Here is a 22391-nt window from a genome sequence, read left to right on the forward strand (position 1 = left end):
TTGCAGAATACAAATTATTTTCAAGTGTACCTTGAACATTTTATCAAAATTAACCATGTGGTGGGTCACAAACAAAATCCTCAAATATTTCAGTGTTTAAAGTCCTGGGCTGCAGTCAATGATCACTGACTGCAATTAAACTGGAAACCTGCAACCCAAAGGTAAACAGTAAAGTCTTCAGATATTACTAACCTAAGTAACACCCGTCTAAAGAACGACTAGAATAAAGAAGATGCACTTTTGATTGTAGGTATTGACAAACTTGTTCTAAAACTGGTTTGGCAACATCTGGTGGCCCTTGGAAAAGCTAAAGCAAATTTGACAACATTCAACTCAAAGGAATCCTCCCACCCAGAACTCAGGCTTAATTCACAGCTGCCGTAATTCAGACTGTGGTCTTGGGGCTTGGGAGACATACAGGCCAGTGGACTAGAACACAGAAATCTCAGTTGGGAGTGTAGCTTGGTGGTAGAATGCTTGCTGAGCCTGTTTGAAGCTCCAGGGTTCATCCCCTAGCTGGAGGAGTATATGTGAGAGAGAGTGAGCAAACCCCAAAATACATCCACACAAGTGTGACCAACTGCTTTGCACATCTGCTTAACCAACTGAGTTTTTAACAAAGTGCAAAGCTTAATCCAGTGGCACGTGAATAATTTCAATGATATGGGGTGGAGCAGCAGCAGACAGAGATGAGCCCTGACCCAAACAGCATGCTATACAAAAAGCAACTAAAAATGGACGATGGGCTTAGATTTAAAATACAGAACTACTCTGTTGCTTAGCTCATTACGGCCTGGTAAAATTCAGAACTTTAAACTTTTTGTGGAACTAGGGATTGGGCTATTACCCATGCTAGGGCAAGTGCTCTATCACTAAGCTACATCCCAGCTTAGCTAGGGTTTTACTGCTGTGAGCACACACCATGACCAAGGCAACTCATATAAGGACAACATTTGATTGGGGCTGGCTTGCAGGGTCAGAGGTTCTGTCTATTATCATCAAGGCAGGAACATGGCAGCATCCAGGCAGTTATGGTGCAGGAGGAGCAGAGAGTTCTACATCTTCATCTGAAGGCTGCTAGCAGAATCCTGGCTTCCAGGCAGCTAGGATAGGGTCTTAAAGTCCATACCCACAGTGACACACCTAGTCCAACAGGGCCACACTTGCTCCAGTAGGACCACACCTTCTAATAGTGTCACTCTCTGGGCCAAGCATATACAAACCATGACACCAGCCTTTGCCTTTTGGACAAAGGGTCTCATTATGTAGCCCAGGCTGGCCTTCAATTAATTTTCCTTATCTCGGCTTACAGAGTGATAGAGTTGACAAGGTATGTACCACTATGTTCAGCAAGACTATAAACTTTTGGGGAGGAGGGGAGGTTCCCTGGACTTCATTAAAATATTGTTTCTGCAAAGATACCTTTCGTAGGATTAGTATTGCTGTGATAAAACAGTGTAACCAAAGTCCCTCTCTGCGTTAGCCAGACCCCAGAACTGGTGGTGTATGCTAAGGGACTGAAGTTTCAATGTGCTCGTCCATCTGCTCATGTACTGGCTTCCGTCTGTCACTGCCACTGCTCTGTCCTGTAACCAGGACTGGCAGATAACCCAGCCTGTCTCTCAAAGTTCATACTGAGCAATCCTGAGTCCCCGTGAGGCAGTGCGAAACTGCTGTCTCGCTGTGTCCTACTGCCTGTTGCTTTTATTTTATTGCACAGTTTTTTAATCAATTAAATTTGCTCTTTGACATTTTCAGGCATGTATATTAATGCATTCCAATTACCCTCACCCCACCCACTCTCATCTCTTGCTAGCCCCACCCACAACCTACTTCCACTCCCCCCTTACCCTCATTCACGACTCTCTGCTTTGTTTTTATGGCTCACTGTGTTTTCCCAGAGATGTCTTATACCTACAAGTTCAAAGCTGCCCAATGGAGTCTGCAGGGCTCCTCAGTAGATGGAAACTAAAGACCACACCAACTCCTCTTGTTCTGATTCAGTAGCCAGTAGTTCAGCTAGGAAGGATTCTCTTGAATCCATCAGTAGGTAGTAAGTAGATCAGCTAGGAGGGATAGGGCCCCACGAGTCCCTCTTCCATTCTCAACTGACTGACAGGCCTAGCCTTGCACAGACCCAGAGCAGACAACTGCCCATGGGTGGGGACGATTGTCATGGCTGAGTCAAGACCAGAACACGGCCTCTACAGCTCTTTCCCCTTGTCTTCAAGCTCCTTCCTTTCTGAATCCTGTCCCTCCACATTCCCTGAGCCTTAGAGTGAGGGGTGGAGTCTCCTGAATGCTCCCTTGCCCTCCACACTCTGAGCAGTCATGGTTGTTGCATTAACTGCAGTAAGTGAATTGCAGAAAGGTTTCTCTGAGTAAGCGGAGTGGTCTCTGCCTATTAGTATAAACATAAATGTTTGCAAGGCAGTCTAATACCACGCCATAGATTTTACTGAGTAACAGCAGTAAGTTAACCGATAGGCCCCATGCCCACACCAACCATGGGTGGGTTTTATGGGTTTTAGTGTGTCAGGCGTGGATTCTTTCAGATCCAATCAGAAAGCCTCTGGCCAAGTTGTCCAAACCTTGTTCTTGCCAATAAAACCATCCACCAGGTGAGTCTTGAACTCCTTTTAAGGAAGTGAGAGAAAGGGAGGGGGTAGACACAGGACAAAACCCACCAAATGTGATAAATAAAAGAAAATGAGGCTACAAAACAGACGGACCTAGAGACACGCTGAAAGGCTCTACTGGGGCCACTCAAGAACTCACTTGTTCCCTGGCTCTTGTCTTCAGTGCATAGCAACTGCTGCAGGACTCGAGACAAAAGCTATGAGTTCTTGGGCCAGCATAGCTTCGGGCTGGGCATTCCTCTTAGGTCCCATTCCCACTTTGATGGTAGGAAGATTCCCCCAAACATGTTCCATACTGGTCTTCCTTATCTTCCTTGTTCATTTGGAATCCTTGGCAGGTATGGGCTTCTGGTCTCTCCAAGGATTTTGTCTCTATAAAAGAGCGACATTTTACTAAAAGGACCTTGTGATAGACATGATTCTCTGGGCTGCGTCCCTGGGCAGATTCTGCATTAGTCCCTTTGGGCTGGAACAGACACGAAGCCAAGCACTGTACAGCCAGCACTGGCTGTGTGGCACCCGTATGGAGCAGGCATGCATCACTGTTTGTGCTTAAGCTTTCTCTAAGTCTGCTGTTGTGGGGAGAAGGGAAAGCATCCAAAGGGTTCACAGAACTGTCCTGGGATATAAACCAGATCACAGAAGCTCCAGCTTGGCGCCCCTTGCCCAAGGATGCTGATATCTGTCAGGGTCAGACACCACTGGGGTTTGTGACCTGTGTGTTCATGATCAGGGTCTTTAGCCTGAACCCAGCACAGTCAACCTCCAGAAACAGAAGGAGGTAGACAGCTAGAGTCAGGGCAGGGTACAGCACAGGCCAGCCAGCCACCACAACCAAGCAGGCATGCCAATGCAAGGTGGTCAGTAAGGCAAACCTTGAGAAGGCCATCCCATGGGCATGAGGACTTGCTTCCAAGGCTAATATACGAAAGCCACAGTACACTTTTTAAAAAATACATTCAAAATTACATGTATGTATAATGCAATCCATAGAATTTCCCCCAGATAATAGATCATGTCTGTCATTGTGTGACAGAAGACTTGGAAGCTCACGGGCACTACAGGAAATGCCCAAAATGAAATTTCTCGACTTGGGTATAGGACTGCGGCCAACCAGCTCATCTCTTTGAGCCTGTTCTGTATTTGTAACACTGGTTCCTTTGTGGGTAGGTAGGTTGCAAGGGTCCATAAGATGATACAATTTGAGGCACCTTGGACATAAAAGAGTTCAGAAAGGTGGGCACGGCAGCACACACGTATAATCCCTGCACTTGTGGCATCAAGAGAGAAAGATTATGAACTTGAGGCCGGCCTGAGCTACACCGTAGAGGTTATAACATTAAGCTAAAGGAAGAGAGAGACCCTGTTTCAACCTTGATGCACCCCCCCCCACACCACCAAAAAAAAAATGTGACCAGAAACTATTGCCTTCACTTCCAAAAAATGTATGTCAAAGGTTATGTCACTTAACCTGAAAATGGCAAAGCTCAGATTTAAGACCACACCGAGGGATAATCTTCAGACACATGCTTGTTGCATTGATGGGTTTAAAATAGTTACCGAGGCTTGCTGTGCATCAGTGCATGGGGTTAAAATAGATAACAGGGTGCACACTTTCTCTGCTGTCACTGAATGCAGTTGATAGAGATAATTAGAAGTGTACCTTATTTGTCAGTTTGTTAGAGTGCAGCCGGAGAGACGGGAATCCCACTGGGTATTTCAGACACAGAAGGTTTAATGCAGGAGATTGCTTTTGTGAGTATCAGAAAGCTAAGAAGGAAAACTACTATACTTTACCCAAGTATACTAACTATAAGAAGTAAAGGTTTAAGCATTGTACAGAATCTAAGTGGTTAGAAGATCTGGGGTGTAGCTCAGTGGAAGAATGCTTGCCAAGCGTGCATGAGACACTGAGTTCAATCCCCAGTCCTCAACAAACGTAAGTGATTTGGGGGGATAGGCCCTAGAGCACTAGTGCCCAGGAAGGCTCTGTACAGTGGCTCCTCAAACTAGAGGCCAGGACTTGGAAGCCTCTCTGAGAAGACGGAACTCTGGCTGGTGGCCTCTCAGACATGGACTACGAAAAGTGGATACTAGAACCTTGATCATGGAAGCTGGACAGTCAGGTGAAGGAATGCCCTTATCAGGGGGCTAGTGGCCTTATAAAAGTGGCCACAGAAGAACCCTCACCATTTCTACCATCAGAGAACACAGCAAAAAGCTTCTGTCTGTGAACCAGGAAACCGGTCCTAACCAGACACAGACTGTCAGTACCCCGGCTCTGAACATCCAAGAATTAGAAAGAAATCCATATCCATGCACGTCTGCGGATCCGTTCACTCCCTAGCACAACAAATAAACCAACAATGAAGGCAACACGGAAGGTGGTTGCCTGAGGGACTTCTCCGGGATCGCCATGTTGCATGGTTTACATGTTAATTTCCTTGTGATTATTCATCTCATTTTTACCATGGCACATTTTGCCCATTTTCCCATGTGTTGGCCTCTCAAAAAGACGTTTTGAAGGATTTTTCTAGAGATAAAGTCTGGTCTCTAGGCTTTCTTAGCTTCCGAAGTTCCTGTTACAGAGTCTTGGCTCCTCCCAGCACTTCCCCCCTCCCGCTCCCCCCAAACCTCTCCAGCCCCTTCCCCCAGCTTCTGATCCCTGTGACAACCCAGCCAGTCCATCCACCTGCTCTCTTGGTTCCTCCTTTGGTCTTCTTTGTCCTCTTGAGCAAAACTCTTGATTTCTAGTCCCCTTTCTCCTCTCTTTTTTTCTTATCTCCCACCCCTCCCCCACGGGCTGGGCTAGTCTGCTGACCATGTTCAGTCTGGACTCTAACGGATGTCTCTGCCTGTTCTCTCCCTCATATCTACAATAGAAACCTCAACCTCACCTTGGAGCGGTCCTGCCTTCATTAGCATTCATCCCGTAGAGAGCTGATTGCTTCTTCTTCCTCCTAGGAATTAGATAGGAATATGGTGAGAGATCGGCTACTCTAAGAAAGTTCCCTTGCCTCCTGGCCTCTGCATTTCCAGCTGGAATAGTGTCCTCATCTCATCGGGAGCCACATTTTAAGACAGTTGTTCAGCTCCTGGGAGGGGACTCTCACCTGAGCTCTGTCTGTACCACACAGCTTCCCTTCCTGTCTACCCATCTTAGGACCAGATACAACAGAAAGCCCACTCTTATCTGGAGACCCTCATTTTGTTCTCACCACCTAAGACAACTTGGGAATTTTATAGAAAGAAAGCGCTGCCGCAAGTTTATTTGGGAGCTGGCCGACAGCCAAATTCCATCTTAGAGCAGGAACTTGGCCCGCGTCCACAGCATTTTGCCAAACTCCCCTTTATCAAGGTATGATTGACACACAAAATGCTGTGTGTATTTACTGTATATAACTGAGTGGTCACTCCTCTCATTTTTAACTCAAGGAGATATGTTATTGGGAAATTCCAGTTATTGTGGCTTATGAAGTCAGGAAAGTTCTAGTTTAGTCAGAAGACAAGGCCATCTGTGACAAGACAGCTCAGGAAGCATAGGGTTAACCTTGGGGACACTGTGGGGGGGGCGTTGGTGGTGGTGGTAATGATGGTGGTGGTGCTCTGTAGATGAGAGCATTTGCTGTGACAGTCACTGTTGCAAATCTTGAGCCCTCACATATTAGCCAGCTACACCGTCAGCATGCAGCTATAACCCAGGGAAGAGAAAGGTGGGTCCTGGGAGGTGGCTGGCCAGTCAGCGATGTAGAAATAGTAACCTTCATGCTCAGGGAGAGACCCTGTCTCAAAAACTAAGGTGGAGCCAGGTGATGGTGGCCCTGAGCCTTTAGTCCCAACACTTGGCAGGCAGACCTTGAGTTCGAGGCCAGCCTGGTCTACAGAGTGAGTTCCAGGACAGCCAAGGCTACACAGAAAAACCCTGTCTCAAAAAATAAGGTGGAGAGAGAGAGAGAGTGAAACACCTAATGCCCTTCTCTGACCTCCACAGGTATGCATACACCTGCATACACACAGCCAAAAGCCAAAACAAGCAAACAAACAAACAAACAAACAAATATTACAAAGGAAGTTAGCACAGCTGCTAACCAAGCACAAGATAATTACCAAAATGAAATATTCAGAGGATGAAAACAGGGCCAAGCAAGGCAAAAATCTGATGCTGAATGGAAAACTTGAAAGATTATAAGACAAAGATGAAGAACATTCCTGAAAAGTAGACCAAGAAGACAGAGATTGGAAACTGAGTAGAACAGTTTTAAAACTTGTATCAGGCCTGGTAATTCATGCCTCTGCTCTCAGCACTCTGGAGGTGGAGGCAGAAGAGTCCTCAGCAGTTTGAAGACAGCCTGGGCTACATGGCAAGTTGTAGACCAAACCTGGGCAAAAGTATGAGCTGTGCCTCAAAAAATAGTAACAAAAAATAAAACAAAAATGACCGATTTAAGACTTTCAATATTACTGTTTTTCAGGTGCCTCAGCAGGTTAGAGTGATGTAAGTCTAATGATCTCAATAAGATCTACAAACTTATGTAAAAAGGCTGGTTGCAAAGGCATAAACCTTTGGGCCGAAGGGAGCAGGGACTGAGCGAGCAGGGCCGACCAGAGTGAGCAGAGCTCCTAAAATTCAATTCCCAGCAACCACATGAAAGCTCACAACCATCTGTACAACTACAGTGTACTCACATACATAAAATAAATAAATAAATCTTTTTTTTTTTTTTTTTTTTTTTTTGTAAAAAGGCACACATCTGTAACCATGGCTCAGCAGGAGAGCTCTCAGGGAGCAAATGGGCCACATAGCTTAGAGTTTAGAGCAATGCATACAGTAGCACTTGGGGGGATGGCTTAGTGGGTAGAAGCAGTTACCATGCAAGCATGCAGACCAGAGATTGAGTCCTCAGAACTCATGGGAATGCTGCATAATTTGAGAGGCTGTAATTGCGGTGCTCTTTTGAGGAGATGGGGCCCAAAGACTATCAAGTGAATCTGGAAGCTCAAGGGCCAGCTAACCTGGAGAATGCCCAGAAAAATAACAGAGATGGTGTCTCAAACAAGGTAGAACCAAAGACTAACAGCTGAGGTGGGTCTCTGATTCTACATGCATGCACATGTCTGTCTGCATTCATGTACATGAAATCACACACAGACACTCATGCACACACACACATGCACACATCCACTCATGCATGCACACAAGTAGGAAACAAAGAGAACATTAGGAAGGAAAGAGAACCCACAGGCCTTGACTTCTGGTGAAGTTGTGAAGTGTCCCCAAGACCATCAGCTCTACCCTGCTTAGCATGCAAGGTAAGCTAGAAAACTGTGGCTTTAAAAGCTCATTAGATGGGCGGGGGAGATAGTTCACCATGCAAAAGCACTTTATGTGAAAGTCCGAAGACTCAAGTTCAACTCCTACTGGGGAAGGAGAGAACCAAGCTTGAAATTTGGGAGCAAGCAAGGCCATGGAACTGCCTGCCTCTGCCTCTGCCTCTGCCTCTGCCTCTGCCTCTGCCTCTGCCTCTGCCTCTGCCTCTGCCTCTGCCTCTGCCTCTGCCTCTGCCTCTGCCTCTGCCTCTGCCTCTGCCTCTGCCTCTGCCTCTGCCTCTGCCTCTGCCTCTGCCTCTGCAGTAGTGAAATTACAGACACAGCATGCCAGCTTTTTACATTTTTACATGAGTGCTGGAGATTGGGACTCCTTCTTGCACGTTGAGCACTTTACAGACTAAACCCTCACCCTGGTCCCTTGCTTTACTATTTCTCATGATAAAATACTGATTATATGTCACTTATATCTTTTCATTTTATTATTCTTAAAGTGCTTAGATCCTTTTTGTGCTCTTATGTTTTATGTGCTCTTACAAATTTTAAAGATTAAAGTAGACAATCCTGAGGGAGCCAGGAGTTTACAGTCAGAACAACCTAAGCTCTGACGTCCAGTATCTCAGGTCTGGGCACATTCACCCAAGCCACGGGAACTCTTCTTTGTCCTGACAAATTAGGCATCAGTAAAGGTCACACAAACAGCATGGCTGAACAGAAGCTGCTTGGAGCTTAGGGCTCCGGCACGTGGGAAACAATGGCAGGAAAGGCGAGCTCCTTGTACATTTCAGGGTGATGAGAGGCGTGTGACAGTGGCTGACCAGCAGTTCTGGTGAGCTCCTGATTCTATTGAGTGAATCATGACGACTATGTCTGGTCCTGGGATCCTCTCAGGAGAGGCAGCTGCAGCAGGCACTATTTCTGTTCTTTAATGGGCATTCACCCACCTCTTGTGTGCAAGAGCAGTCCAGGCTTGGGATCAGTGTGTGTGTGTGTGTGTGTGTGTGTGTGTGTGTGTGTGTGTGTGTGTGTGCTCACGCGTGTAAGGAGTGGACAAGAGGAAAGCGTTCAGTCAGTGAGCACAGGAGAGGTGACAGGCATAAGTGGAGAACTCCATAGGAGCCCAGCCCAACACATCCTAGCTCCCCAAGTCCTTTCTGTGCCCTTTATTGTTTTAGCCTCTTTCCTTCCACAACTGCAATGTGCCTGTGACTCTATCCACATGAAAACTTCTGGGAAGTGCCTGCTTGCCCATGTGCTTGGACCCTTGCTTTGGGAACTGTTTTTCCACAGATTGTTATTTCTATACGTAAAGGGATGAGACCTTTAGATGCCTCTGGAATGACCCCAGAACCAGCCTAGTCCAAGCCCTGTTCGGCCTCCTCACAACTCCTCACTTCCCACCGGGAGACCCCAACAATCCAGCTACTAGCCTCACAAAGGAAAAGCCTTGTGGTGAGACCCAGATGGGTGCACTTGTGCTGTGGGATGTGGTACAGAAAGGACTCAGCCACCTCAGTTGGTCCCTGTGGATGGACCCTGGCAGAGTGTTTGGGCACCTATCACACAGCTTAGGACACAGGGAAGGTCATAAGGAATGCTGACACTGTGCACTTGACACACTGCACGCTGGTCCAGGTCTCTGAGGGAGTGGCTTCAAAGACAGAGCCTAACTTCCAGCCCTGCCTTTAGGATACATCTGTAATCTAGCAAAAGCACCACATAGCACCTGGGGGCTTGTCCCGGGCCTACACTTGGCCCAGTTCTCACCCAGGTGCTCTGTCTGCAAGGGTCTCTGGGAGAAACACAGAGGTGAAGGGGACCATGGAATCAAGCCGGAAGAACAAAAGAGAGTCAAAGTGATGGGCTTCCCCACTTTTATTCTTGGCAAGCTTCCTTCTGGAGGCTCCAGGGAAGGAGAATTCGATAGCCATGTAACTTCACCCTCAGATAGCCCCAGAGTAGTCGGGCTCACAGCCAAGCCCTCTGGGAGGGAAACTGCCAGCAATATCTTCAAGATCCATTTGTCTTCTCTTCTTGTGGCCCCCCTTCTTTACCCATTTCTGTGCCCCCACCTTTGGCACCCTGTCCCCCAGGATCTTAGCTGGACAGATCTGGTTTCATCCCGCTCTGCCAGTTCCAGCCACAGAATCATACCAAGGCTCTCCTTTGTTCTTTCCTTTTTCTCTTAATCCCCCACTTTCCGCTCCTTAAGAAGGATGCCGATCAGCTACATATTTGGTACCCACAGCTCCATCAACCTGCCATCTTTATACTATTGCTTTGAACTTTAATGGCATAAGAGTATCGGATCAAATTTGTATCTCACTGTTTGAATTTTCAAGTTCAACGCTGGTTTCAAAACCGTTTTATAGGGATATAAAACTGCACATGTTTCAAGTTCACGACTGGTTATGGCACATGTAAGCACCCCTCAAACTATCACCACAATTTACAATGGACGTTCTTAACACCCCTAAAGTTTCCTCCTGTCCTCCAGCATCCTTCCTCTGTGTATCACCACTACCAAATTCATTTGTATTCTCTACAATTTTATATAAATAAACCCATACACAATGTGCCTTTTTTAGTGTGGCTTTCTCCAGTTAATAATCATTTTGAGATTAAGTTATATTGTGGCAGGCATTAACAGTTCATCCCTCTTTGTAAGCAACTAGAGCGGCCCATTGGCTATGGTCTTTCTACACTCTGTACATCTGTTCACATGTTGATCGACACCTGGGATGTTTCCAGTTTGGGATTCTTACACTAACATTGTATGCCATCAATCCTTCACAATTCTTAGTGTGGGTATACAGGTTTGTATAAGAGCAGGAAATAGCAGTGTAGGTGTGTGCTTAATTTTTAAAGAAACTGTTAAGGGCTGTGGCTATAGTTCAGTTGGTAGAGTATTCGCCTAGCATGCTAGAACTCCTGGGTTTGGTCCAGCACACATCGAAAAGCATGAGTTTGCCTGTAAAGCCAGCACGCAGGAAGTAAAGGTGGGAGCGTCAGAAGTTAAAGGTCATCTTCAGCCACGCAGCAGGCTCAGTGTTGAGACCAGACTGATATGCATGAGACCTGGCCTCAAAAACGAATGAATAACCAAGTAGTGACAATAGTCAAAACGCTTTCTAAAGCGGCTGGGCTGTACTGTTTCACAGTCTTACCATTGGTGCCTGTAAGTTCTGGTTCCACTGACGCCCTCCAGTCCTCCGTTGCTGTGCTGTCTGGTTTTAACCCTTTCTAGTAGGCATGCAATAGTCATTTCGTTGTGGTTCCTTTGCATATGACCAAAGACAAACAACCGTTTTTGCTCATTTAAAAACTTTGACCATCTTTATAAATCTTATTTCCTAGTTGTCTTCTTTGGTAAGAAGTCTGAGTTTTGCTCATTTTAAAAGAACTGGGTGTATTTCCTTGCGTATTGTATTTTATTGTGATGAAATTTTTTCTTAACCAAGAAGTCACCATTTTAGCATCTCAAGTGTATGACTCATAGCATCAAATGCATTAGCAGTGTTGCACAGCCAGCGCCATTATCATCTCAAAACCTTATCAGCATCCTACATGGACGCTCTATGCTTATTAAGTAACACCTCTTGCTCCCCAGCTTCTGGCAATCTCTGTCTTATACATTGAACCATATGGTAACTTTATATTTAATTTTTTGGGACATTTCTCAATACTTCAAAAGAGACTGCCCAGTGTTACTTTCCCACTATGAATGGTCAGATTCCAGTCTCTTCATTCCCTCACTGACTATGGTTCCTTTGCAGTGGTTGGTTTTAGAACATAAGACAAACAGCATGTAATAAACAGCCTCTCTCTGCTTATTTGAGCCCAGCAGAGCTCTGATATTAGCAACTAAGTGTATTTGTTAGACACAGTCTAGTTACAGAGAGTTGGTCATGGTTTCTCTGTGAGTTGTGTCTTTCAAAGCATCCTTCATTGTGGAAGAACACTTTGAGCGGCATACATACAAGAGGAGAGACAGCATTGGGCTGCTGATCATCTGGCAAACGTTTATTAGTGTTCCTATGCATCAGCAATGCCTGGGGTGCTGCGTACAGACATACACATTAGCAAGGTGGGGTTATCTAAACAACGGAGGCCTTCCATGTCCCACTGCTTTCTCGCTTACAGAGGACTATTTAACATCTGGCCCCTAATCATTGTTGTTGTTTTTAATCCAACCTCCATGAACTTGCCAAACTGAAACAGCTCCAGACAAGAAAGAATGACAAACAATGAAGGGAGAGGGGCATGGGTTCGATGCTTGCTTAGCACATTTGACAGCTGGAGTGTTGTTGGGGTAGTCAGCAGAGAAGACTGCTCACACGTGGGTTTAAGCCAATAGAAAGTCTATCAGCAAGCCGGCAACTACACAGCATGTTCAGGACCTCAATGTAGTCCTGAGCCTTCTTCAGGGTGAGCTTTTGAGCATAAAATCCATGTCCTGGGTTGATATACGGTTAATGAGAACAGTTAGCCAGAGGCAGAGCTACAGAAACCAAAGAGCAAGGTTAGTAGTCCATTTAGAGACTTTCCTATAACTATGGTTGTTATGGGCCTCTGGTTTGGTTTTGGAGGGTGATGCTGAGTTTTACAGCCTAAACAGTATCTCCATCCTGGAGTCAGTTGTGCTAATATCTGGGGCCCTGTTACAGGAGGAGTCTCTGAAACATCTGATTTAATCAATCACTTTTCTTCTTTTATTCATATATTCAGTAAATCTAACAAAGTGCTAATGGTATGTCAGGTATCTCGCAGACCCTTGTTATTATTTTCAAGAGTAGTCCAAATGATTAGAAGTTCACCCTCCAAGGGGAGGCAGTATAGCTTAGCTCCTTGATTTACAGAGAAAAAACTGAACAACTCTCAGAAGAAAAACATTCCTGGGCTGTCAGAATAGCTAGCTGCTGTCTGACCACACACACACACACACACACACACACACACTCACACAGGGCTAAGGCTTCTCCTTTTCTTCCTGTTTCCCATGACATGGTTGAGGTCACAGTCAAATTCTCATGGTCAAGTGAGGCAAAGCCCTACTCATTCATAGCCACCAACAGAGCCTGACCCATGCTGCCAGTCACCCGAGGGTGCCAACCGGTGAGTGACAGCCACTAGATCAGAGACTGGCTCGGCAGCACATTCTGTGATACGCCTTTGTGGAGAGCTGCAGACAGCTTACCAGGACAGGGGCACCAAACTTAGGGAAACTCACCAGTGTTTACCTCGTCTCTGGATGCTTTCTGGTAATTCAGCCCTGTGATGAAGTCTGGATCCTGTGATGAGGGGTGAGTAGGGGCCTTTTTGAAAACAAGCAAGCAAACAGACAAAAAGGGAGAGATGAGGAGCCATCTGTGACTGCTGTGGTATCCCTGTGCTCAGTCAGTCCTGCTATCTGTAGGACAATTTTAAAGAGGCCAATGGGATTACCCATAGGGGTCTGCTAGGGATAATATCTGGCTAGATTCTGCTGGAAAATTGAACACTCATTCTGTTCGTGAAAGGCTGGGTTCAAGTTCAGGCTCTGCCTCTCAGCTCTCCAGGGTCCTGCGATGCAAAGCGCAGCTAATATACCTCCCTAAACACACCTGACCTAAAGTCAGGATCACAGACACAAGACACGGCTCTGACAGATACTAGCTGTCCAATTTAAGCAGGCTCCTTACATTTCCTTTTTCTCAGTTTCCCAGTCTTCAGGGGAGTGTTATTATGCTCTCACCTTCTTGGATTCTGTGAAAGTATAGACTGCAAGAAGCCTGCGGGGTGTGGACAAACACCATAGATATAGAAGTCAGGCATGAATTCAGGTGTGCTAGGAACACTGGGCTGCGTCTTTCCAGCCCAAACTAATCAAAAATAGGAGTCACTTCAATACATAGAGATTTTCTTTTTCTTGTACTGAACTGGTTGGTCTGGCCTATCTTCCTAGGAAGCCTCAAAGGTGATCTCCCAAATGTGAACAAACTGAAGACCAGGCTGGTGTCCTCCTGGCTGCTCCAAGATGCTGCAGCTGAGCCGGCTCGCGCCTGCCACCTGGTGTCACAGCCTACCTACTGCCTAGAAACCACGTGTAAGAAAGTGCTTACAACCTAACTACGCACGTTGGTTTCGACCGGCCCTAACCAATACGGACAGGGAAGGCGGGGCAGAGAAAAGCAAAAGCCCAATCACCGCCTACTTTCCAAGGAGAAGGTGGGGCTTAGTATTTACCATGTTGGGTTTGTCCGCAGCGCTAATTACTTTTTCCAAAGGCTGCAGGGCTGCACTCCGGTTGGCTTCGCCGCCTCGCGAGTCCCTGCTCTATCACTACAGTCTTGGGGGCTGCTGGTCCCAAGTACCATGTGTGACGGCACCCTGCTGCCCCCTCTCGTCCTGTCCTTGCTGCTGCTGGTGTGGGGGCTGGACCCGGGCACAGGTAGCGTTCCTAGCTCTCGCGGCCACCTTCCCGGTGCCTTCCCGAAGCATCCCGGCGCCCGGGTGCATAGGTGGACCGCTGACAGCATCCCCTGAGGAGGAGAGTGAAGGCCGCGGCCGGAGAACTGGTCTCTGGTTCCCTCTCGGCACGCGGATGGCGAGCTGACCCCCGGTGCGATCGAGTGGCTTCGCCAGCTTGGAGAGGCCCGGCTCGGGGAGGGAAGGGAGTGCGGGGTCACGGCTGCGCGATACCCACGGAGCCTTGCGAGTCAGCGCCGGAGCGGCCGGCAGCCCTGGTGGCCAGGCTGGTGCTGACGCGTGTCCTCTCTCCCCGCAGCTGTCGGCGACGCGGCGGCCGACGTGGAGGTGGTGCTCCCGAGGCGGCTGCGCCCCGAGGACGTGCACCTGCAGTTGCTGCCGGGAGCAGCGGGGCTCCGGCGGTGGCGGCGACCGCGAGCATCTCCAGGTGGCCATCGAGCAGGGCAAGGAGAGCGCGCCCTGCTACTGCACCTGCCGGCCTTTGGGCGCGACCTATACCTGCAGCTGCATCGCGACCTGCGTTTCCTGTCCCCAGGCTTCGAGGTGGAGGAGGCGGGTGTCTCGGGGCGCAGCGGACATCCTGCCGAGCTGTGCTTCTACTCCGGACGAGTCCTGGGCCACCCGGGCTCCCTCGTCTCCCTCAGCGCCTGCGGCGCCGCCGGCGGCCTGGTATTGCCCGCGCCCCCTATGGGTCTGCCTTGCCCAGTCTGTTACTTCTCCTGGGGTGGTCCCGCGGAGGGCTGGGCGGGAGAAGACCTACCTTCCCATCTCCTTCACTTGGCCCTTTCAGACTGTGCCTTCCTAGGAGAGAGAACACAGGGGAAGGCCTGTTATTGTCCTGGCTTCTGTTGTGTCCTGAACCTGGCCGAGGTGGGGTTGCATTGAGAAATTAGCTATAGCTCACCTAGAGGAAAGAATATGAACCTGTCGTTCCCACTCTGACAGCATCAGCACAGGTGTGTATGTTTTCTGCACGTTATGGGGAAGCTCTAAAGTGTTCATTCCCTGTCTAGGAATGGGGTATCTAAGCACTTCTCTTCTGTCCCTTGAGCCTTCTTACATTAGGAGGGGACCCCAGGCAGGCCATGGTTAGTCTCATTTTTGCTAGCTGAAAAGGTAAGACCAAGAGAGGAACTGTTGTCAGTATCTCTAGTGCCTTACTCTGCAGTAGGTATTTATTTATCTGGATGCTCCCTCGGTGAGAACTGTGCGGTGCTCACCTGTCCCAGGGGAAAGCCCTGCTCTTACTCTTTTTCTTCTCGAAGACCTTGCCTCGCCTTGTTGAGACACCTGTGACAAGTGCACGGAGAGGCACAGAAGTTTGGGGTGGTTTTGCTGTCTTTGTGCTCACACTTGAGCACTTGGCTACGTTGGTGCCCAGCCAAGTTCTTCTCTGCTTCTCCAGGGTGCCCCCAAGAAGAGCACGTGGCTGGCAGATGGTTTGCCCTCCCCACCCCCCAAAGCCTGGCATCACTCAGTTTACAATGTCTGTGCTGTTTCCCTACATTTGTCACAGCAGACCTCTGGGGTAGTGGGCCAGAGAAGCCACCCCTTCACTTGCTTTCTATCACCACCTACACAGCCAGGAGCACAGCGTGAAAGCCCAAGACTCCGAGATTTTGCTCGATACTTCTGCTTTCTTAGTACTGGGTCAGGGTTGGGGGACCTGTGGATGTAATTTCTGAGGAGCAGCCTAATTTTCAGGAATCTTTAAAGGTCTCATTTCAGGGTATGGGTTACTTTTGTTTAACTGGGAGACATTGGTAGTCTTGGCAAAAGAAGGCAAAGCAGATTGTGGTGGGGTCTGGTAGGTGTTATCGTTGAACGGGGGGACAAAGGGTGTGGGCTGTGGGCGAGGAGGCTTAAGTGGAGTGAGAAAGGCTCAGATCACTGTAGGACTCGGGTCAGCGCTGTATCATGTTCTGGGAGGGACTCAGAGGCCCACATCATTTCTCCCATTTTTTTGCCAAAGTGTTTCAAGTCTAGGTCACACCCCCGTACGGTGCATAGAAACATCTGAATCCCATTTGCTGCGGTTTCGTGAGTTTCTGGAGAGGTCAGAGTTTATACTTCTTGGTGTAAAGTTTCCAGCGAGGAGCTATCTGTGAAGGAGCCCAGGCTGGAAATCTGGAGAACATTGATGTAGAGTCCTCCCAGAGTGGCTGCTCAGCCTCCTCTCATGGCATCTGAGCCAACTTTTCAGGAAGACTGCGCTGCCCTTTGGCACCATGTGAGGGCGCTGTGCCTTAGAGAAAGGAACCCGGCCAAGACTCTTGAGTTCACCCCAGTTGCGGGTGGAATTCTAAGTCTTTAGATTTTTCAATTCCAGTTTGAGGAGACACTGCTGTTGTTTAGTCTGCCTTACTCATCCTGTTCGTGCAAGCTGCACATTGGACACTCTCCTCGAGTACACGTAGGCAGAGGCTGAGAGCGGGAGGGAAGAGACATGACTGGGAGCCGGTCTCTTAGCATAAGCTACTTGAGATTGGCCTGCACCCCACCTTTGGCTTGGTTGTCCACCCAGGTGGGTGGTAAGTTGTGCTAGGTCCCTTGACTAGGCCAGAAGCTCTCTGAAGTGTGCAGTTATGTGTGTGTTTGCCAGGATAGTCCCAGCTACCAGACATGGGTAGGGGCCATGGTCCAGAAGATAGCTCTTGTTAGCTATTGGGTGGGGGTATTCTGAAAGCCTTCTTGTCTCCAAAGACTAATGTTGTGCAGATATTAGCAGGCTTTTCCCAGAAAGTGAGTATTTTATACTTTATGAGCCATCTAGTCTCAGTCATGTCTCTCAGTGCTGCCCTTTTTGAGTGACAACACATATAGGAGGCATATAAATATGTGGGTGTGGCTCTGCTCAACCTCCTCTATCCTGGATGCTGGCTAGTATTTCGGCCGTTAGTATGTTTTGCCATGGCCAATGCCTACAAATGGCTGTGTCTTCAAGGGGCAGGACTAGTGTACACTCTGTCTGTCTTCCTTGCATTTGTGCAGTCTGTGCTCAGAGATGCTGGGAGTCTGTTTAAGGGGAGCTACAGTACCAGGACAGAGCACGGCTAAATTGTTTATAGGGCACAGAGTATAACTCACCCCCTTCCCCCGTGTTGGCAGCAGGCAGAGGTGTGGGCCTGTGGTGTTTCCCCTTCTCTGTCTTATCAGGAAGAGCTATGCCAGCTGCACTTTTTGGATCTTCAAAGACCCCAGGCCCAAGGATTAATTGACTTCTGTTTCTGCTGCTTCGTTTTATTTACATTTCACAGAGTCTTTAGATGTAGCGTAGTTTTGGAAGGATTCCTGTAACCATGGAATCCGAAAGCAATGAGCTTTAGGCTGGTGGAGAAGGTATCTCCTCTAATGAATTTACCCAAGCCTCCTGTGACTAGCATCGGGTGATGGAGGACCAGCAGAATTCCAAATTGAACTTCATGGATAGGCAGGGCAGTGGAGGCAGGGGAGGGAAGCTTCATTATCCAGCTATCTGTGGTTGGTCCGTTGCAGCAAAGGTTCTTCACGGCTTGTCTGAAGTGAGCAGGCAAAATGACTGTTTTAGGAATGGGGAAGGAAGGCTGAAGGCTGCTGTTGGGTCTGATGGACTCTTGAAACTCTGCAGATCTGACTCTGTTCACTCCATTGTGGTCAAGGATGTGGCCTGCAGGGGTACACTGTATGTGAGCTGTGGGGGCAGAGAGGATACCAAATTATTCTGGCTGTGGAATATTAAGTAGCCAGGCCTGTTTTCAAAGCCATCCCAGAAGGACCAAGAAGAATAGAGTGCCCCTAGGTATGCCTCTTCCGAAGTCACCTGCACAGCATGGTGTCTCCATCATGCAAACTAGACACTGAGTTTAGTTATCCTGGTGATCACCTTTGCTCTGGCTGGTCAGCAAAGAGAGCACCATTTGTGTGACTCCCCCATGGGCATGGGTAAGGGTGAACCTTTTACAATCTCTTGGAGCCATTAGAGAGTATGTGCTTTAGTTTTTAGGGGAGGAAGTGTGTGTGGATAGGGAAGGATGGGGACTGAGGCTTCTTAGCCAGTGAGTTCTCCAGCAGCAGCCGAGGTTACAAGAGAGAGTCTGGAGTGTTGTTCTAAGGAGGGCAGCTGGCAGTCACATGGCCCTTGGAATAAGGAGACGGGGTTGAGATGTTGGCCTTGCACTTTATGAGATAGCATTATCCAGCTGTCTGTGGCTGGTCTGTTATTAAATTGCCCAGTTTTCTAATGAAAACTCTCTTCATCAAGTACATCTGAGTAGGACTTAGTCTGGACAAAATTCTTAAAGAGTATGGTGACTTCTCTGAAGACATCAGATAGACTAAACTGTATCATTATCATTATGCAAGTTATCACTGTGTTGACATGGGCAGAATGAATTCATATCACTGAAGAGCTGGTCATGTAAAGCATGAATATGCTAGGAAATTCAGGGCACATTCTTAGGTCTTCGAAGAAGGGCAAGACTGCTGTGAAGTTTGAAGCCGAGGATGGACAAATTGACCAGAATTTGACCAGAAAACTCCAAGGGCTCTGGCCTCCTCTTGGGAGAGCATGCACACAGCCTTCAGTGTGACCTCTTCTCCTTTGACCTCTCTTCCCCTCCATGTTCTTTGTACTTCTAATTGTCCAGCTCAGGAGCTTCACCTACCTGCAGCTTCCCAGAACTTTCTAGAACCCCTTAGGATACCAGGCTCTGACTCCATTCTGAGCATGTTTGGGGTGGGGGTGGGGCTCAGATTTCTTTTTGGAATTCTGCCAAGTGGCATCATTTTTCTAGAAAGAAAAAACTCAAGGTGGGATGGTGATTCAGAGTCTTCTTAAACCGATTGCATTCTTATGTGCGCGTGCCTGTGTGTTTGTTCATGTGTGTCTATGTGTGTGTGTGTGGATATGTGTGGATGTATGGATGTATGTATATATGTATGTATGTATATGCATGCTGAGAGTACATGCCCTCCCCTTTACATAAGTTCTGAGAATCAAACTCAGGTCTTCATGCTTGCACGACTATCTCCCTACTAAGCCAGCTTCCCAGTCCCTTACTGCATCCTTGAAGCATATTCCCCAAATGCTTAATGGCAACAATGGCCTGACCTTAGCTGTGGATGATGGGAAATGTCCCTGCAACCTTTATATCTGAAACGGTCACCATCACTAGCTGGTCTTTCTTGGGGGAGTGGTGTATACTTTTCTGCTCAGGAATGTAAATTCACTGTTAAAAAAACAAATCACCCAAGCTGCCTGGTCATTTGGGACTGTGACCTTGAACGAGTCCTTGACTCTTTGGAAGCTCTCCTCCATTGAAACCATCCAAAGGACAAGTGACACTGGCCTTGCCCTGCTGTTGATGGAATAGAGGAAGAACTATCTGTAGAATCTTTCAGTGAGAGCCTGGCATATTAAGACATTAAAACCAGGTTTCTTCTATAGCCCCTATGAGTTATCTCCAGTTATACATCAACCAGTCAGCATAGCTGATGGAGTAAATCACCTCTCCACACCTGCCATATGCAGAATCCTTGGGACGAGCCCCAGAGATAAATGCAACACAGCCCTGTCTGAGAAGATGGGCCCCCATGCGTGTAGAAGGAAGGCTCACTGAAGCCTTGGGGGAAGGGGAGCCTGAGGAGCAAGAGGAGATTCTGGAAGATGGGAACTGGAGCCAGGCAGGGCTGAGCCTCAGTGAGGCAGGGTAGGGTGATTTAGGATAATGGGCGATGAACTGAGTGGACATGTTAGGATGTAATTTTAGCATGTGAAAATTCCCCTAGAACAGTGGTCCTCAGCTCTGAGCTGAGCAGAGACCCTGCTGGGCTGGTTAAACTGACCACTGGGCTCTACCCATGGGCCATTTGTGGGTGCTTCTGCTGCTGCTGTTGGCTCAGGTTTACACTTGGGCCAAATGGTGACAGAGGGAGGACTGTGTAACAGTCATCTGGGGCATCCCGGTGAGAACATAGTGGGGAGGGCTGGAGGAGGGACCTGTGGGATGACATGCTCAAGCCTTTGATGGGGAAGATGACCATGGGGAGGATGACAGCCTCACAAGGGAGTCTTCACAGAAACCTTTCAGTCCTTATTAACTATCTGACTGCAGTAAAGGTGAGGTCCCATGAGATCGGATAGCTGAAGTACAGCGGACCTGTTCCATTCCTCCTACACTGTTCTTTTCCTGCCCCAGTGGAAGGAAAGCTGAATATGGGATCTCCTCCCACCCAAAAAAGATGCCCTAAAAACATTCCTTTCACTAAAGTAAAAGATTTCAATTATGTGCTTGAAGGGTTTCTCACCAGACGGGCACCTGCAGCTCTAAGACCCTGCATCTGTGTTGGCTGCACCGTGATTTCCACACACTACATGGGAAGAGAAACTGGCTTTGAAGGTGCTGGGGACTGGAGCCGGCTTTGGCCTCCCACAGTCAGAGTGCTTCCACAAGAACCCAGCCTTTCATTAGAGCCAAGGGCCAGTTGTTACAGAAGGCATGCCTGACACCTGAGCCTCGTGCTGCCCACTTCTCCCCCTTTACACACTCTGAGCAAATTCATTTTCACCTCCAAGTGGAGAGGGAGAGAGGAGAGAATGAGAGAGAGGAGAGAGGGAGAGAGAGGGGAGAGGGAAGAGGGGGAGAGGGAGAGAGACGGGGGGGGGAGAAAGAAAGAAAGAAAGAAAGGAAAAGAAAGAAAGGAAAAGAAAGAAAAAAAGAAAGGAAAAGAAAGAAAGAAAGAAAGAAAGAAAGAGAGAGAAAAGCTGGGCTCCTGCAGGTTACACAGTGCCACTCTGAGATAGTCTCGTTTAGGCAGTGACATCTGTGAGTTGATCTTGGCAAAGGTTCTAATAAAATGGAGACCTTGAACTCTGCTCAGAGCTGGGAGTATGTTCCCACACTGCATGCTGGGAAAGATTCGGGGTTGTAGGTGCTCTGAGAAGCTGATCTGAGGTACTCTTCCTGTGTGGAACCTAACGATCTATCTTATTTGGCCGGTCCCTGGCTTGTGACAAGCTGCAGTGTTGCGGTGTTGTTCTAAGGAGAGTATTCTCAAACTGCCCACCAGACCAGTACTGTCTGTCACTGTTGGGGGACTTGCTAGAAGGGCTCATTGTTGAACCTACCTCAAGGTTTCCAGGTGATCCTGCTAGATAGGGCTTGAACCCCTGGGTCAGTACGATGTAGATTTTTCTTTGTGTGAGATATGAGCACATGCTTTGGGGGTCAAAGGTCAACCCCGGCTATCCTTAGATACAGTATACCTTGCTTTTTTATGAGACCGGGTCCCTCTCTGGCCTGAAACGCACCAAGTAGGTTACACTGACTGGCTAGTGAGCCCCAGGTACCCTCCTGTCTCCGCCTCTTGTCCAGTGTACCATGCCTGGCTTTCATGCTTCTGTGGCAAGCTCTTTACCTACCATGGCTTTAGAAGGGGGGTGGGTTGTGGAGTTGGGGGGGGGGGGGAGGGGAGGATGGATATGTATGTGCTTGGCTTCCGAAGGTGGCTCTGCCCAGTCTGAACCTGTGCTGGGCGAGGCAGGCCTGAGCTGTGTGGCTCAGGAGAGGGGCTGCTGCAGGGATCAGCATTCGGAGTGGACCATTTCACCTTTGGCCGCTGCAGTTTCTTGTGGGAGGTTTGCCTTGTTCTGTGGCCGGCATATAAGGAAGAAGAGTCACAGACGGCATCCCGGGCAGGGAGGGCCAGCTACTTCAGCGCAGTCAGCATTGCTTCCAGGGAAAGCTCTCTGCATGACCCCCAATTCGTATTTATGCTATTAAAATGACAGATTAACCTGGGTGCATTGGTGCACATTTTTAATCCCAGCACTCTGGAGATTTCTATGAGTTCTAGGCCAGCCAGGGAGGTCCTGTCTCAAAAAGAGCCCCCCCCCCAAAATGACAAATTAAAAATACTACTTTTTAAGTTTTTCATTTGATTCATAAATCTTATTAGGTAGTAAGTATTTACACTCACTGT

The 22391-nt window shown here is 48.1% G+C and overlaps 1 protein-coding gene and 1 long non-coding RNA gene across 7 annotated transcripts in view; one reads left to right on the forward strand and one right to left on the reverse strand.

The window, feature by feature from the left end:
- Positions 1-1167: 1167 nt before the first annotated feature.
- On the reverse strand, positions 1168-14274 carry Gm33627. 2 transcript variants are annotated; one of them, XR_391554.2, is made up of 4 exons: positions 14190-14274; positions 13195-13279; positions 5537-5599; positions 1168-3011 (listed from the first exon to the last, which is right to left on the reverse strand). It is a non-coding gene; the product is annotated as a predicted gene, 33627 (long non-coding RNA). The 2 variants fall into 2 exon arrangements; XR_001778166.1 differs by lacking the exons at positions 1168-3011; positions 5537-5599 and adding an exon at positions 11973-12420.
- The window catches only part of Adamts17 (a disintegrin-like and metallopeptidase (reprolysin type) with thrombospondin type 1 motif, 17), a 313473-nt gene continuing 305263 nt past the window's right edge, over positions 14182-22391 (forward strand). For 3 of the 5 annotated variants that reach the window (XM_006540842.4, XM_006540843.4, XM_006540844.4), the window contains exons 1-2: positions 14183-14394; positions 14731-15101. In XM_006540842.4, coding sequence (XP_006540905.1) covers positions 14319-14394; positions 14731-15101 — 447 coding nt within the window. In that variant the 5' untranslated portion in view covers positions 14183-14318. Of the gene's footprint in view, positions 14395-14730; positions 15389-22391 lie in introns of all 5 variants that reach the window. The other 2 variants (XM_030242472.1, NM_001033877.4) reach the window with 2 other exon arrangements.

Source organism: Mus musculus, chromosome 7 (genome assembly GCF_000001635.26).
Source record: "Mus musculus strain C57BL/6J chromosome 7, GRCm38.p6 C57BL/6J".
Classification (NCBI taxonomy): Eukaryota; Metazoa; Chordata; class Mammalia; order Rodentia; family Muridae; genus Mus; species Mus musculus.